At 39.6% G+C, this 18,753-nt stretch overlaps 1 protein-coding gene across 2 annotated transcripts; it reads right to left on the minus strand.

Moving 5' to 3' along the window:
• Positions 1 to 489: 489 nt before the first annotated feature.
• Positions 490 to 18,269, minus strand: LOC101743914 (ferrochelatase, mitochondrial). Of its 2 annotated transcripts, XM_038013973.2 has the most exons (10): positions 18,058 to 18,269; positions 16,418 to 16,542; positions 15,266 to 15,431; positions 14,725 to 14,842; positions 13,776 to 13,877; positions 11,418 to 11,583; positions 10,551 to 10,706; positions 10,028 to 10,144; positions 2,843 to 2,970; positions 490 to 1,211 (listed from the first exon to the last, which is right to left on the minus strand). In XM_038013973.2, the coding sequence occupies exons 1-10, from the start codon at positions 18,071 to 18,073 to the stop codon at positions 1,115 to 1,117; spliced, it is 1,191 nt and encodes a 396-aa protein (XP_037869901.1). In that variant the 5' UTR covers positions 18,074 to 18,269; the 3' UTR covers positions 490 to 1,114. The 2 variants fall into 2 exon arrangements, with proteins under 2 accessions (XP_037869901.1, XP_062526959.1); XM_062670975.1 differs by lacking the exon at positions 13,776 to 13,877 and having other exon boundaries at positions 18,058 to 18,239.
• Between the last annotated feature and the right edge of the window lie 484 nt (positions 18,270 to 18,753).

An 18,753-nucleotide genomic window follows, 5' to 3' on the forward strand; every position in this document is an offset into this window, starting at 1 on the left:
GACATTTATCGACATAGATCGAGGAACTGCTGATTAATAGCCTTTGCAGCAGGCACTTGGAAGGAGAAAAAAAAAAGTAATGATATAAAATATAATGATAGTTATGTGTTGGATTTTTAAGTTACTAACATAGATTATAAGTAATTCTTACTAAAAAATGAGGTTTAAAAAAAATTGAAATAAAGTAAAAATAAATAAATTATCTTCTTCTTTAATTAAAGGTCCGTTTTATTTGGTATCAGCATCAAAACAGTTCGATGTTTTTAATTGAACTTCAATTAAGCTTACTCCATTCAAAAATAGCTGAAGCTTTTTTTTGTTATGATATTTTTTCCAAATGCTTATTTATCAAACTTTAAATGGCTCTCCCGTGTGAAGTTATTAAAGTGTCTCTTAACCAAAACAGTATTTCACCTCTCAATATACATACCTACATACTATATTTTATTTAATCAACAAATCTCACCAAACCAACAAACAAATTAAAAATATATTCATAAGTTTTTTATTTTATTTTCCACAACCAAGTTACGCAAAACAATTAACAAATTATTTATTTACTTATAAATAGGAACACATACACAAGGAAAATAAATAAATCAAAAAACTTTTGCTTTTAGTGCCCTCGTAGGCAGACGAGCATACGGGCCACCTGATGGTGAGTGGTCACCGTCGCCCATGGACTTCAGCAATGCCAGGGGCAGAGCCAAACCCCTGCCTACTGTTCACAATACGAATTATATATTTATATGTATTATATGCATGTAGGATTGATAAGAACGGAACATTTTTTTTTTATTGCTTAGATGGACGAGCTCACGGCCCACCTGATGTTAAGGGGTCACCGGAGCCCATGGACATCTACAACGTAAATCCCACCACCCACCTTGAGACATAAGTTCTAAGGTCTCAGTATAGTTACAACGGCTGTCCCGCCCTTCAAACTGCTTCACGGCAGATACACTCACAAGACGTCCTACCACCAGTAATTACGCTAATTATAATTTACGGGTTTGATTTTTATTACACCAGTTCATTCACTTTTTATAGCGCCATTATTTACCCACGCTTATACATTTAAATGCTATTTTCTACTCATACGCCATTCCTATACTTAAGATCCTATTTTATCCACGTTCTGATCGGCGCCACACAATCTCTTGAAGAACTCTTTCGACGCGAGACATCTCTGACTCACGCAATGTGGACATCTGAAACGACAAAGTATATAACGACCTAACCCATAGACACAGCCCACTGAGTTTGTCGCCGGATCCTCTCAGTGGGTCGCGTTTCCGATCCGGTGGTAGATTCTGCGAAGCACGGCTCTTGCTAGGGTTCGTGTTAGCAACATCGTCAGGTTTGAGCCCCGTGAGTTCACCTACTAGTTACGGTTACGCTGGAATAGCTTCTCTAGGCTACCAGATTAGTAAGGAAGAAAAAAAAAAACAGCCCACTGAGTTTCTCGCCGGATCTTCTCAGTGGGTCGCGTTTCATCTTTTTTTTTTAAGGGATTTTATGTCCTGGTAACTGAGACCTTTAAGTCATGTCTTATTTTAATGTATATTCATATTTTTATGAAAAATGATATTATGGAGTGAAATGAAATGAAGATGAATAATTTGAGACATTAATCAACCGGGATGAAATTAAATGAGATGATATGAGATGAAATATATAATCTCAGTAAAATGGTGGTCATTTACTAAGATTTGCGTTTCATCTATTCTCAATTTGACCACAGACTTTAAACAATAAACAAAAGAGTATATAAGCGTGTGTGTGTGTGTCAAACACATAGTAGTGTGTGTAATGGTTTTTTTTATTGATTTAATGTATTTTTCATGCATAATTTAAAAGAAAATATTAGCATTCTGCACTCCTTCTCTATATTCTGTATAAGTGTTGGAAATTTCATACTCCTCCGGCCGCGCAATTTTCTAAAAAGGGGTACAAAGTTTTTGCTTCACACATTAAAATATATAAAATTACTAGCTTTTGCCCGCGACTTCGTCCGCGTGGAATAGTTACTTTGGCATAACGCTAATTTTACCCGCAACTTCATTTACAGTACTCAGGATTGTAAATTCATTACTGAACCGGTAGATGGCGTTGAAGATGCTAGATTTTGAGATTTTTTGACAAACAATTTTTTTATTTTTTGAAAAAAAAAATTTTTTTTTCTTAATAAAAAGTATCCTATGTTACTTCTAATACCTCCAAGAATATGTGTACAAAGTTTCATGATGATCGGTTGAGTAGTTTTCGCGTGAAAGCGTAACAAACAAACTTACATTCACATTTATATATTAGTAGGGATAGTGTATAGAGAGATCGTGTTTTTTTTGGTTGATTAGCCGACTTTGCAAAAAAAAAAAAGGGAGGTTCTCAATGCGATTGTAACTTATTATTTGTATGCTTTTCTTTTTTTATTCGCTGGTAGGTGGTACGGGGGTATTTCAGCTACACGCGGGTAGGCGAACTATCGTAACAGAATTATCCTAAGAGAACGTTGCTAACACGAACCCTAGCTAGAGCCGTGCTTCACAGAATCTACTAACGGATCTGAAACGCGACCCACTGAGAAGATCCGGCGAGAAACTCAGTTGGCTGTGTGTGAGGGTTAATTTACTGACGATTACCGGTGCTTGAGGTTCCTAAAAGCACTGTTAGTGGATCGGGAGGATCCGAAATGACGTGTTTGGGGCGACGTCGACTGCTTTCCATTCTGTCCTCAGGATCGGGAATGTAATGGGGTCCAGTAACCAATTAACACAAAACTTAGCCGAGAAGGCAAGCTTTATTAAAAGACGCGTTTGTGTTCAGCAGTGAGGTCACGTACCTGGTCAGGAACTGCTTCGAGATCCTCGGTCCGTTGCTGATGTGGCCCGCGACGACGTCCGCCAGCGCCGCGATGAACGTGGGGTGCACGTTCGGCGCCTCCGCCCTCTCGATTTGGAGGATCCCGGCCTGCGGGCGCCGCGGCAAACAACAATATACATAACACATAGAAATATATATATATCGGCGCGATGGATGATTCACGCATATCTTTTAACTGTTTAGAATCAATTGTGATGTAATGACACTCATTGTAATGTAAAACAACACGTGATTTATAATCACCACGTGTTATTTCATTATTTAACCTAAAAACTCAAACACGTGTTGATTTGCAAAAATCACTATAAATACCGGCCGCTCTGCCGACGACGATTCATTCGTGTTCGAGCCGTAGGACAGTACGGATCTCTCCGGAAAGTTGTTACGCTTGTAGCGAAATATAAACAGTGTTCGTAAAGTTCTCGTGAAGTTTTCGTTCAGAAGCCCGACATGAGTCATCATCATGAAAGTAATAACTGTGACGTCAGCAATGCTGACGTCACACTTTTTAAAAACAATACGGAGGTTAATGTTCCGTCATCAGAAGTGGGATCACATGCTGCCTCCGCTCAGCAACAACCTGAAGCTACATCACAAATAGAACCACACCATGGATTAAATACTACAGGCAATGCTGGGAGTTCCTTGGAACAGGAACAGGAACAGCCACAATCAGCATTGCTTAACGCACCGATGAGCAGCGTACCGCCACAATTCATCATGCAGATGATGCATGTGATGCAGCAAATGTCGGAACGCTTAAGTACACCAGCAGAAACTAAGATACGTATAAATGATATTTACCTACCATCATTTGACCCCGATACTAGTGTGGGAGTACGTGAGTGGTGTCAACATATCGACAAAGCCATTGAGACTTATCGACTCAACGACTTTGACATACGCATGAAAGTTGGCAGCCTCCTAAAGGGAAGAGCGAAGATGTGGGTTGACGATTGGATGGTCACTGCAGCTTCGTGGGCTGAGCTGCGCAACAATCTTATCACGACATTCGAGCCAGAAAATCGCTATTCTCGAGACATAGCTCGATTTAGAGAACATATGTACGACTCTTCAAAGGACATCTCGGAGTTCTTGTCACGAGCTTGGGTCTTGTGGAGGAGGATCACCAAAGACAAACTACCTAATGAAGATGCAGTTGAAGCAGTTATTGGTTGCGTGAATGACGAGAAACTTAGGATCGAGCTACTGAACACAAGAGCCACAACAGTACCAGAATTGATATCTGTTGCATCATCAGTAAGAGCCATGAAGCGTTTTCACCAGGGCTCAAATAAGCTGAGTACAAATAAGCGTCCCCGTTTTTTGAATTCTACTTCATCAAATTCATCTTGCCATATCTGTAAAAGAACTAATCACACCACCAACGAATGCTACTACAAAATGGTTACCGAATCAAAGCCCGAACAAAGAAACAAAACAACAACTGAGACAACGAAGGAAGTAACCTCCTACCAGAACGATAAAACAACAATCTGTTCATTCTGCAAAATACCAGGACACAGTTTTGAAACATGCTTCAAACGTGAACGAGCATTGACATCAAACGTAAATTACGTTGCTGGATCAAAACTAGCTCCGATTCAGGTGAAGTTTGGATCAAAGAGTTTTCAGGCAATCTTTGATAGTGGCGCAGAATGCTCACTTATGCGGGAATCCGTAGCAGCTCAAATACCCGGAAAAAGACTACAAACGGCAGATTACTTGAAAGGAATTGGACAATTTCCTGTACTATCAATAGCTACACTCGTAACGGTAGGTGTCATCGATAACATCAACGTTGAATTACAGTTTCACATAGTGGCAGATTACGAGATGACTACAGATATTTTAGTGGGTATGAACTTGATAAACAATACGAACCTAACTATGACGATCACTTCGGGCGGGACGAGGCTAGCACGTCAGCCACATGTTAATCAAGTTCAGTGTATAAATCCAATTTTCGATAAACTGGATTGTGATCTCACAAATGAAGAAGATATCGCAAAATTACGCACCCTTCTAAACAAATATCAGCACCTGTTTATCAGAGGGTATCCAACAACTCGTGTCAAGACAGGTGAACTGGAAATCCGCCTGAAGAATCCAAACAAATATGTAGAACGAAGACCTTACAGGCTCAGTCCAATCGAACGAGAAAGGGTGCGAGCCATTGTGAAAGAGTTGATGGAGCATGGCATTGTACGCGAAAGCAAGTCTCCATACTCCAGTCCCATCATCTTGGTGAAGAAGAAGAATGGTGACGATCGCATGTGCGTGGATTTCAGAGAACTTAACTCTAATACCTTACGGGACCATTAACCGCTGCCACTAATTTCAGACCAAATTGACCAATTGGCCAAGGGGCAATTCTTTACAACCTTTGACATGGCCGCAGGGTTTCACCAAATACCTATTGCAGAATCATCAATTGAAAAGACAGCCTTTGTCACACCGGATGGACTGTATGAATATACGACTATGCCATTTGGATTGAGTAATGCATGTTCAGTCTATCAACGATGCATCAACAGAGCTCTGAGCTCGTTAATAGGGAATGCAGCTCAAGTCTACGTCGATGACGTATTAAGCAGATGTGAAAATATCGCAGAAGGGCTGTCAAACATAGAACGTATTCTAATAGCACTACAAGATGCGGGTTTTTCCATTAATGCTGATAAATGCAGTTTTTTTAAGCGCTCAATCGAATATTTGGGTAACGTAGTATCTAATGGACAAGTCTGGCCAAGCCCACGGAAAATAGATGCTCTGGTAAAATCGCCGGTACCAACAACACCCAGACAAGTAAGACAATTTTGTGGATTGGCTGGCTACTTTAGAAAATTTATAGCAGACTTCTCACGCATAATGATACCACTATAGGAGTTGACCAAATCAGGGGCTAAATGGGAGTGGGACGAGCGCCATGAGAAAGCAAGAGAGAATGTCATTCAGTGCTTAACATCAACACCAGTACTTACACTATTCCAGGAGGAAGCACCTATTCAATTGTACACAGATGCAAGTAGTTTGGGATTCGGAGCAGTACTGGTACAAGTAATTGCGGGACGACAACATGCAGTTGCCTTTATGAGCATGAGAACTACTGAAACAGAAAGTCGCTATCACTCTTATGAATTAGAGACCTTGGCAGTAGTCCGAGCGATAAAACACTTTCGGCAGTATCTTTATGGACGTAAGTTTACAGTTATCACAGACTGTAATGCACTAAAAGCATCCAAACACAAAAAGGACTTACTCCCTAGAATCCACCGTTGGTGGGCATTTTTACAAAATTATAATTTTGAGGTTGAATACCGCAAGGGTCAACAGCTTCAACACGCAGACTACTTCAGTAGGAACCCAGTCGAACTCACAGTGAATATAATGACCAGAGATCTAGACTGGCTGAAAATTGAACAGCGACGTGATGAAACACTACGAGCTATAATGGATGGCATGAATAATAACAATCCAAGTAACGGCTATATGCTAGAAAACAATGTCCTCAAGCATATCGTACAAGATCCAACCTTCGGACACCGATACTGCACAGTGGTACCCAGGTCCTTTCAGTGGAGTTTAATAAACTCCTTCCACACCGCACTGAAGCACCCTGGCTGGGAAAAGACGTTGCAGAAAATTAAGGACAGCCACTGGTTTGACAACATGAGCACGAAGGTACGAAAATTTGTTGATAATTGCGTGGTCTGCAGGACATCGAAAGGAGCATCTGGTGCGGTACAAGCTCAAATGCACCCGATTCAGAAACCGTCTGCTGCTTTTCAAGTAATACACATGGATATAACAGGCAAGATGGGAACATCCAACGACCAACAGTATGTGATTATCACCATAGATGCTTTTACGAAATACGTGCTATTCTATTATGCAACTAACAAAAATCCACCCAGCACATTAGCTGCCTTAAAGCGTACGGTTCATCTATTCGGTACTCCTGTCCAAATAATAGTCGACGGTGGAAGAGAGTTCCTCGGTGAATTCAAGACCTACTGCGATAGGGTAGGTATTGACATTCATGCTATAGCACCAGGAGTCAGCCGAGCAAATGGACAAGTAGAACGCGTCGTAGCTACACTAAAAAAATGCTCTTACTATGATCAAGAATTACGAAACAGAAGAGTGGCACACAACGATTGCAGAACTTCAGCTAGCAATAAATTGCACTCCGCATCGTGTGACAGGCGTAGCTCCACTTACATTACTCACTCAGCGAAAGCATTGTGTTCCTCCAGAGCTACTTAAATTAGTAAATATTGACGAGCAGACTATTGATATTGAAGCACTCACTAACCATGTTCAACACAAGATGTCACAAAATGCAGAACAGGACAGGCAACGTTTCAATTCAAAAAAAGCTAGGATCCATCATTTCCAGCGTGGTGATTATGTGCTCATAAAAAATAATCCTCGTAATCAAACTTCGTTGGATCTCAAATTCAGCGAGCCATATGAGATAACAAGAATCCTGGACAACGACCGCTATTTAGTAAAAAAGGTGGTTGGTTCAGGGCGTTCAAGAAAAGTAGCTCATCATCAACTCCGTCGGGCACCGCAACCTGGAGACCAGATAGCCGTATCGGCGGAAGAAGACCACCCTCCAGCATCAGCCGATGAACCTATATGAGCATGTTCGACAATCAACTGATTAATTAATACAAAGGTAAAAGTTTTTATTTTTGATTACCAAAATTACACCCCGACAAAAGTACCACAGTGTACGCCTCGACAAAAGTACCACAGTGTACACCTCGGCAAAAGTACCACAGTGTACGCCTCGACAAAAGTACCACAGTGTACGCTTCGGCAAAAGTACCACAGTGTACGCTTCGGCAAAAGTACCACAGTGTACGCCTCGGCAAAAGTACCACAGTGTACGCCTCGGCAAAAGTACCACAGTGTACGCCTCGACAAAAGTACCACAGTGTACGCCTCGACAAAAGTACCACAGTGTACGCCTCGGCAAAAGTACCACAGTGTACGCCTCGACAAAAGTACCACAGTGTACGCCACAATAAAACACTACACAAAATAAGTTACTTTCAAAGTAAACTTTAAAAGGTTCACAGATACCAATCTCAGAAAAAGAACATTCTACTATTTCAGATAGACTCCAAGAACTCTCTGGTGATTCACCATACATGAGCGGCTGGTGCAGAGCGCGCACCGCCTGTCAGTATGGCCGTATCGGCGCGATGGATGATTCACGCATATCTTTTAACTGTTTAGAATCAATTGTGATGTAATGACACTCATTGTAATGTAAAACAACACGTGATTTATAATCACCACGTGTTATTTCATTATTTAACCTAAAAACTCAAACACGTGTTGATTTGCAAAAATCACTATAAATACCGGCCGCTCTGCCGACGACGATTCATTCGTGTTCGAGCCGTAGGACAGTACGGATCTCTCCGGAAAGTTGTTACGCTTGTAGCGAAATATAAACAGTGTTCGTAAAGTTCTCGTGAAGTTTTCGTTCAGAAGCCCGACATGAGTCATCATCATGAAAGTAATAACTGTGACGTCAGCAATGCTGACGTCACACTTTTTAAAAACAATACGGAGGTTAATGTTCCGTCATATATATATATAATCTTAGTATGTATATATATACAGTCAAACCTGGATAAGTGAGAAAACTCTATAAGTGAGAGTAATAGCCAGGACCCGTCGTTTTAAGCTCCCAAAACCTCTATTAGAGAGAAACAGAAACCTCTGTAAGAGAGAGTCGTTTTTCCCTCATGGACCTCCGTGAGTGAGACTGCTACTTATCTATACCTCTATAAGCGAGAGTCGAGCTTTATTTATTTATATTATTTAGGAGGAACAAATGAAAAAACAAATTACAAGTTTAACATCTGTTATTTTATGGCTCATTGTTAACTTTTGTGGAAATTTCTACCATATTTTTTGAATTGTTTTCTCGTCAATATTGAACCTATTCTATTTCGTGGAACTAAATAACGTTGTTATTTTATCGCTTTCTTTTCGAATGGACACGTGTGGATGTGTACCGTCCTGTTTGTATGTATGTATGTATGTAATATATTTATTCATAAGAAGTTACACTTACATTCAAAACATGCCCCGCAAAACTGCTTATGCAGTTTGACTGCAGGTAACTCGCTTTATACAAACATAGCGTATAAACCATTCAAAAAAAATAAAACTCAGTTTATCGTTAATCAATTGCAAAGAAAAGTTCTCTTCTGCTTCATGTCAAAACGGAAAATTAAAGTACTGTCATTAAGTGATAAACTTAAAATAGTGAATGCGTTTGAATCCGAAAAATCGCGAAATAAAATTCAGAGGGAGCATTAGCGAGAAACTCGGGTTAGTGAGAAACCTCTATAAGCGAGAATGAGATTGTGCTCCCTTGAACTCTCTCTTATCCAGGTTTGACTGTATATACATACTAAGATTAGCTAAAGTTAACTGTTCCCGTTAATATTAACGTCATTGGTTAACAATTACTATAATTACAACGCATCGGCAGCGGATTGGCTCTGCCCCTGGCATTGCTGAAGTTTATGGGCGACGGTAACCACTCACCATCAGGTGGACCGTATCCTCATCTGCCTACAAGGGCAATAAAAAAAAACGTAAACTATACTTTAAGACGGTATTCAAGAGAATTAATAAACAAACTACCCTCAACTGTGTGTTGTAAAAAAAATCCATACAAATTCGAGTTAACTTTTACGCTATCGAGAACGTTAAGAAACTCGCACTTAGTACACTGATGGTTCTCACCTCCTTGGCTACCTCGTCGTAAAGTATACTTTAAGACGGTATTGAAGAGAATTAATGAACAGACTACCCTCAATTGTCTGTTGTTAAAAATGAAAAAAAAACTCCATACAAATTCGAGTTAACTTTTACGCTATCGAGAACGTTAAGAAACTCGCACTTAGTACACTGATGGTTCTCACCTCCTTGGCTACCTCGTCGTAAACTATACTTTAAAACGGTATTCAAGAGAATTAATAAACAGACTACCCTCAATTGTCTGCTGTAAAAAAAAATACAAAAAAAACTCCATACAAATTCGAGTTAACTTTTACGCTATCGAGAACGTTAAGAACCTCGCACTAAGCTCACTGATGGTTCTCACCTCCTTGGCTACCTCGTCGCAGTACTCGATGTCCAGCTCGTGCAGGGTCTCGATGTGTTCGTTGACGAAGGCCACTGGCACCAGGATCAGGTGCTTGACTCCTTGCTTCGCGTACAACTGGACATACAATAACATAGACTAGTGGTTCCCCAGTATTTTTTTTTATTGCATAGATCGGCTTACGAGCTCACAGCCCACCTGGTGTTAAGTGGTTACTGGAGCCCATAGACATCTACAACGTTAATGCGCCACCCACCTTGAGATATAAGTTCTAAGGTCTCAGTATAGTTACAACGGCTGCCCCACCCTTCGAACCGAAACGCATTACTGCTTCACGGCAGAAATAGGCGGGGCGGTGGTACCTACCCGCGCGGACTCACAAGAGGTCCTACCACCAGTGATTACGCAAATTATAATTTGTGTAGAGTTGTGTAATTTACTCGCTGAGGACGGTGACCCGAAGTCATAGCAGTCTGCTAACGCCTTCAGGATGCTGTTACTGCTGTAAAGTGTTAGGACTGACCTTGATCGCGTCGTCGGTATAGGGCTGGAGCCAGGGCAGGGGGCCCACCTTCGACTGCCAGACCAGCCGGTGCGGATTCCGGCCGCCGAGCTCCTCCATGGTCCTCGATACGGTGGAGGCCACCTCGTGAGGATACGTGTCGCCTCTCGATACGGCCTGAATATGTAACAATCAAAAATATTCAGTATTGAATATTGGGTAATCGTGCCATCTTGTATTTCTAGATGGGCATGTGTACCAAAAATATGGGCATGCATGCCATTATGGGATTCTAAATGGGCATATGTACCAATAATGATGGCCTACAAGTCTGGGAACAAGCACCATTTTGGAAGTCTATAGGTATAGGGGCATATGTACCAAGAATGGCCTAGAAGAATGGGAACAAGTACCATTCTGGAGTTCAATGTGGGCATGAGTACCAAGAATGGTTTAGAAGAATGGAGACAAGTACCATTCTGGAATTCTATGTGGGCATGTGTACCAAGAATGGTTTAGAAGAATGGGAACAAGTACCATTCTGGGATTCTATGTGGGCATGTGTACCAAGAATGGCCTAGAAGAATGAAAACAAATACTTGCTGTACAAATAACGATCTGTATGTATGTTTTATTTCTCATTTTAATTGTTTAGATGGGTGCGGCCCACCTGGTCTTAAGTGATCCATAGACATTTACAACGTAAACGCGCCACCCACTTTGAGATATAAGTTCTAAGGTTTCAGTATAGTTACAACGGCTGCCCTCCCTTCAAACCGAAACGCATTACTGCTTCACGGCAGGAACAGGCAAGGCGGTGGTACCTACCCGCGCGGACTCACAAGACGCCCCTACCCTCAGGTACCAAACGCTCTCGAGAATGCTCACCTTCAAAGGCAGACTATGCGCCGTGAACAGTATCAATACGTCATCCCTGATCTTCTCATCGAATTTGTCCAGTTTCTCCTTGATCCTCTCGGAGAAGACCTTCGCCAACAGCTTGTGGGACGCCCAGCGTTCTATCAAACTAAACTTTACGTTTGCCGGTGTCGTCCTGTAATGAACGAGGACCAAAGATTGAACAAATATTTAGGATGAATAAGGAGGGAATGAAAACCGTTCTCTTTTTTTTTTTGTCGATATTGAAACATAGCTGTGTGACGTCATTTGGGGCCAGAAATTACAATTTCGTGTGAGCTCTCAATAGGAGGTGCAATAATATAGTACATATATTGTGGTACGCCGGTAAGAGTAACGCCATCTATCGTCGGATAGTCGAACGAATTGAGATAAATATTGTATGTATAAATTTTTATAACATTACATTAATTCATTTAAAAAAAAATCATTTTCATTTGTTAACACAGAACTTATTGGCTGGACTAGGTATATTGAATGTCAATGTCTATGTCAAGCTTTCATAATCGTTTCTACCGTGTCCAAAATTTTCCAGAACATTCTCTAGATTGTTCTTCATCAGTGATCAGTAACCTTGTCAACCTAAAACACCTATCTATATATTAATACGTAAAACAAAAACTTTGTATCTCTTTTTACGAAAATTGTGCAGACGGAGGAGTATGAAATTTTCCACACTTATAGAGAATATAGAGATATAGAGAAGAAGTGCATAATGCTAATATTTTTTTAAAAGAATGCATAAAATATACATTAAATCAATAGAGAAAACATTACACACACTACATACCATGTAGTTGACGCACACACGCATGCATACTATTTATTGTCAAACTTTTGTTCTTGACGTCTGTTGTCAAATTGAGATTAAATATTGTTTGTCTTTGTTAATATTTTTTATAGTGTAGTCTTGGCGAAATTTATGATTATAGAAGTATAAAATACAATCATGATAGTGTACAAACTGACAATTCCAATTAATTATAGTCGAATTTCGACTACTGCGGGACCTCTAGTTAAAGATAATACAATTGAAATTGAACCTTTTTTTTACATAATATATTTTTATAGGCTTGTTTCAAAAAAGTTTACTATAAGTTTTTTACAAGGTAAGATAATATCGAGGTATGAAAGGCGATATTTGGTTTTTCGCGACATTTCGATTAACACGCGACATTTATCTTTGTAATTAGAGGTCCGTTTTATTTCGTATCAGCATCAACAGTTCGATGATTTTAATTGAACTATTTGATATTAACATCAACAATGCGATATTTAATTCAGTCTCAATCCCTGCAACCTTCCGAGAGTATCGGGATACTTGGGGTCGACATTTCGAGCGATGTCCAGTTTCGGAGTCATTTGGAAGGCAAAGCCAAGTTGGCGTCCAAAATGCTGGGAGTCCTCAACAGAGCGAAGCGGTACTTCACGCCTGGACAAAGACTTTTGCTTTATAAAGCACAAGTCCGGCCTCGCGTGGAGTACTGCTCCCATCTCTGGGCCGGGGCTCCCAAATACCAGCTTCTTCCATTTGACTCCATACAGAGGAGGGCCGTTCGGATTGTCGATAATCCCATTCTCTCAGATCGTTTGGAGCCTCTGGGTCTGCGGAGGGACTTCGGTTCCCTCTGTATTTTGTACCGTATGTTCCATGGGGAGTGCTCTGAGGAATTGTTCGAGATGATACCAGCATCTCGTTTTTACCATCGCACCGTCCGCCACCGGAGTAGAGTTCATCCATACTACCTCGAGCCACTGCGGTCATCCACAGTGCGTTTCCAGAGATCTTTTTTGCCACGTACCATCCGGCTATGGAATGAGCTCCCCTCCACGGTGTTTCCCGAGCGCTATGACATGTCCTTCTTCAAACGAGGCTTATGGAGAGTATTAAGCGGTAGGCAGCGGCTTGGCTCTGCCCCTGGCATTGCTGAAGTCCATGGGCGACGGTAACCACTCACCATCAGGTGGGCCGTATGCCCGTCTGCCTACAAAGGCAATAAAAAATAAATAAAAAAAAATCAATCAAGTTTACTCTATTTGTTATGATATCTAATCAAAATGTTTTAACTTTAAATGGCTCTCCTGATGTAAAGCCGCGAAAATTTCGCTTAAAACAGAGACCCGTCTTGTCCATTTCGAGAACGTTCTCGGGGCCAATATGTGTGCTTAGTTAACTCAAATTTGTATGGAGTCGGAACGTTTGCCTACGTTTGCCGCTAGGGGCGCTGTTCCTACTCCATACAAAATTGAGTTAACTTTTACGCTATCGAGACCGTTAAAAAAACTCTCACTAAGCACTATTGACCCAAGCTGTACCCAAACCCTTACCTGTTCCTATAGAAATCCGCGATCGCGTTCAGACTAGAACCAGTCGTCGCACAACTGTACTGAGGATACTGCGAGAATATGATAACTCTGTCCGCTCCGTCGCTGTAAAGAAAACGTGATGAAGCGAAACTGATTTCAAATTTCATTTCAACTATACTGAGACCTTAGAACTTATATCTAAAGGCGGGTGGCGCATTTACGTTGTAGATGTGTATGGGCTCCAGTAACCACTTAACACCAGGTGGGCTGTGAGTTCGTCCACCCATTGAAGCAATAAAAAAAAATATATAAAAAAAATTAACACGTTGACTGCGGGATCATTGCTGAGGGACTATCGACCTTAAACAGGCGGCTTTAGGTGCCATATTTGAAATCAACACAGCACACGGCGGTTGGTAACTTTTCGACGAACCCAGTTCCATTTTATTTCCGACGTTTCCAATACTTTTGGTAGATACCACCACCCTGCCCATTTCTCCCGTGAAGCAGTAATGCGTTTCGGTTTGAAGGGCGGGGCAACCGTTGTAGTGATACTGAGAGACCTTAAAACTCATATCTCAAGGTTGTAAATGTCTATGGGGTCCCCGGTAACCACTTAACACCAGGCGGGCTGAGAGCTCGTCCACCCATTGACCATTGAATTATTGTATTAGTTCTTTTATTAATTTTAATTTTATATTAGTAGTTGACAATTTTAATTTTAATAATTTTGATTTGGTTTCATTTTTGTTTGTTTTTGTTTTTGTTCATTCTGAAAATTTGTAATTTTAATTTTATTGTATTTTGATTTAGATGTTATGTAATTGTATGTGACATTTTATGGGCTTAAGTTGCCTGAAATAAACGCATTTCATTTCATTCATTTCATTTCAAAACAATTAAAAAAAAATAGGTATACATTTTTACAAGTTCCGAGCAACACCGACCAATTTTTTTGTATGTAAAATACCTTTCCACCTCCCTGAAGGCGTCTTCCGTGAACGGAGGAACGTATCTGAACGCCACGTAGTGCTTATGAGGGGCTGACTCCGGGAGCATCTGATCTAAGGCCTGCGTTAATAAGCTACCTACAAAAAAAATATATAAAATGTTCACTTCTCTGTTGTTTTATGTGATATTTTGTGTTTATTGTACAGATAAGCACACGAGAATACTATTTTTGTTTTTTTTTATCCGTGCAGGCAGTAGAGCATACGGCCCACCTGACGGTATGTGATTACCGTCGCCCATGGACGTTAACAATGCCAGGGGGAGACCCAAGCCGCTGAACGCAGAATGAACGCAGGATGAACGCAGTAGCTCCAGGTAGTATGAACTTTACTCCATCGGTGTGTGGTTTTGTGGTGGTAAACACGAGATGATGGGATTATCTCAAGCAATTCCTCAGAGCACTCCTCATTGAACATACGGTACAAAACACAGAAGGAAGTAACCACTTAACACCAAGTGGATCTATGCAATAAATTAATAAATAAAAAAAATAACAACACCTTGACTATTTGTCCATTTCAATATAGGTGATCCTCCACCAATCTCCGAATACTTCTTCTTGACTTCCTCGGTCCTTCTACTGGCTATCCACGGTCCCAGTTTACTCTGCACCGGAAGCTGGATCATGTCTCTGTCTGTCATTATCCTGTGAAGATAGTCACCAACCTGTAAATTAAGATTATTTGAATTTTGATATCATCATAATATCATCTTGCAGTATTGGCAACAGATCACACGCCCCAAAGAGGGTTCTGTTGGCTAAACACAATTGAGGGTTTGTCTTCCAGCTCCAAGGTCTGAAAGATGCTGCTCAATTAATCTCAAAACAAATTTACAGGCATCTGTGTACCTATACTCGATGTTTTCTGAAGATTTACAACCAGATTCATGTTCTGCATGAATTTAGGAATTGACCACGTCAGCTCAACAAAAAGTCTTATCAACTTTCTGATGCCAACAGGGTACCAAAGTATTTGGCTCATAATCTATCGCACCTAATCAAGTGATTCGCGGACAGAGCTGGCATATTGACATATAAGCAATGCTTTAATTTGTGGCGACAACTCAATTTGTGGTATACCGTATTGTAGACATAACTAAAATTACTTTTACAGTTTAATTTCCCATATGTCTTTGTCATTACTAGAGGTCCCGCAGTAGTCGAAATTCGACTATAATTAATTGGAAATGTATAATAAGTTTGTACACTATTATGATTGTATTTAATAGTTCTATAATCACAAATTTCGCCAAGACTACACTATAAAAGATTATTAATAAAGACAAACAATATTTAATCTATTCTCAATTTGACCACAGACGTCAAGAACAAAAGTTTGATACTATATAGTATGCATGCGTGTGTGCGTCAAATACATGGTATGTAGTGTGTGTAATGTTTTCTTTATTGAATTAGTGTATCTTTTATGCATTATTTTAAAAAAATATTAGCATTGTGCACTTCTTCTCTATATTCTCTATAAGTGTGAAAAATTTCATACTCCTCCGTCCGCGCAATTTTTGTAAAAGGGCATACAAAGTTTTTGCTTCACGTATTAATATATAGATATTATTTTTTACATTTTGTAAACTTTACCGAATAAAATGTTAAATAGTTTTAATTGAAACTTTTGTCAAGCGCGTTTTCTTACCTGGTCCGTGGTCTCCGGCCCACCCATATTCAGCATGACTATAGCAGTCTTAGGTTTGACAGCGGTTCCTGAAGCCGTGCTGAATGCAGGAGGTAAACGAGGTAGTATCATGGAATTGAAGCGATCTGGAATTTGAGTTTATTAAATTAACACAGGTACTTTCCATAAATTTCACGTGAATACCGACATATCGCACGTACGGTGCAATAAAGTCACTTATGCAAATTATGTAATTTTTCATAAGAAACGTTGGAAAATTCATCGCATTATATAGTGCTTATCGATGCCTCCAATGAACACTACTCTAACTCAAAATTTTGAAATTTTCGTTTTGCATGCAAATCGCTTCACTATGTTAAAAGTATTACAATTAATCATTATTGATGGGGTTCGAAGCAAGAGTGAATCAGCTAGTTACACAAAATAACCATAAATATATCTGCAATAATAAAGATTTTATCAACTTATTTCGTTTAAACGCTCCTCCTGTAAATATACGAATTTGGAGTTAGCGTAGTGTTCATTGGAGGCATCGTTCTGCCCGACTATACAAATAAAATAATATTTAAACAACAACTTTAAACTTCATCCATAAAAGCAAACATCTCTCGCCTCTCACTATAACTATTAAAAAATGTTCTCATACTCAGTTCAGTGTCAACAAAAATTGCATAAGTGACTTTATAGCACCGTACGTGCGATATGTATTTTAATTTTCATCACGACTTATTTATTACTGGTGGTAGGACCTCTTGTGAGTCCGCGCGGGTGGGTACCACCACCCTGCCTATTTCTGCTGTAAATTAATAATGCGTTTCGGTTTGAAGGGTGGGGCAGCCGTGTAACTTACTTGAGACCTTAGAACTTATATCTCAAGGTGGGTGGCGCATTTACGTTGTGGATATCTATGGGCTCCAGTAACCACTTAACACCAGGTGGGCTGTGAGCTCGTCCACACACCCATCAAGAAAAAAAAATTTACAAAAAAATTGAGTTTTTTTAGTTTTTTTGGTTAAACACCTCGAGGGAATTTTTGTTTAATTAGTGTAAAATTGATTAAAACATTTAAAAGGAACGTAAATAAATATAATATGTGTATTTGAATTTAATATTCAACTGTAATATTAAAAAAATCAAAAAAATATATATTCAAATCGTAGTTTATGTTAAATGTGAAAATAATTTATTAATATATTAAAATTTATGTACAAATTAAAGTGTTCCGGTAGTTTACATTATGATACTGAATATTATGATGTCATTAAATTACTTTAAAAGCATTGTGCAAGTTCTGGGGGAAGACTAGATTAAAAATGACAGGGTTTGAAGAGTGGGGCAGCCGTTGTAACTATACTGAGACCTTAGAACTTATATCTCAAGGTGGGTGGTGGCATTTACTTTGCAGATGTCCGGTAACCATCTAACACCAGGGGGACAGGTCCATACATCTAAATAAATACATATATTGACGATATGCTGATACGCGCTTGTTTCGTGTAAGACACATTCGTGGCTTAGTTGACTAAGATTCTTCAAATGGCACCTGTCCCATCCCTACGTTTCATCCTCACAAAAAATTACAATTTCCTATCATTCATTATTTACATAACGAAAATCGTTTAACCAAAAAAGAAACTTACGAATTTTAGACATCATCCTTAAATTGTTTCGTAAATAAAGTATATATTTGGCTTAAATGAAAATTATAAACTATTTTTTAAATGCAATTTTTGCTCAGTCTTAATTACTTAATATTATATTTAAAAAAAGACCGACATACACACATTCCTTCAACCTAATATTATTATCTACAAACAGTAACTATTATGGTAATCTGTGGTACAAACTCTCCATATTAGGTTTATTATCTATGTGCACATCATACCCGATCCTGTGAACCGAATGATAAACGCGTCGCCCTAAGCACGTCATTACGGATCCTCCCGATCCATTAATGGTGCATTTAGGTACCTCAAGCTCCGGTCATCGTCCTCGCCGAACCTGTCGCTTCCGACGAAGGGCTCGACGAGTAAATTAACCCATAGACACAGCCCACTGAGTTTCTCGCCGGATCTTCTCAGTGGGTCGCGTTTTCGATCCGGTGGTAGATTCTGCGAAGCACTGCTCTTGCTAGGGCTAGTGTTAGAAACGTCCTCAAATTAGAACTATCAGCATAGGTAGGAAAAATAATAATAATGTGTACAATAAAAAAGTTTTCCCCTATATTTTTTAATGTTAAAATCTGAATTCCTAAAAAAATTTAAACTTTAAGTACATAATATAAAGTATTATTTATAAACAGAATAGGTTAAAGAAAAAGTTTCATAGCGTGTTTT

The sequence above is a fragment of the Bombyx mori genome, chromosome 11, assembly GCF_030269925.1.
Source record: "Bombyx mori chromosome 11, ASM3026992v2".
In the NCBI taxonomy this organism is placed as follows: domain Eukaryota; kingdom Metazoa; phylum Arthropoda; class Insecta; order Lepidoptera; family Bombycidae; genus Bombyx; species Bombyx mori.

What these genes read in the sequence shown, in the direction of transcription:
- LOC101743914 (XM_038013973.2), bottom strand. An exon ending in GAAATGGACAAATAGTCAAG is followed by an intron (nt 14,843 to 15,265) that starts GTGTTGTTATTT and finishes TTTTTTTTGTAG; the next exon opens with GTAGCTTATTAACGCAGGCC. An exon ending in ATACCGACGACGCGATCAAG is followed by an intron (nt 10,145 to 10,550) that starts GTCAGTCCTAAC and finishes TTGTATGTCCAG; the next exon opens with TTGTACGCGAAGCAAGGAGT.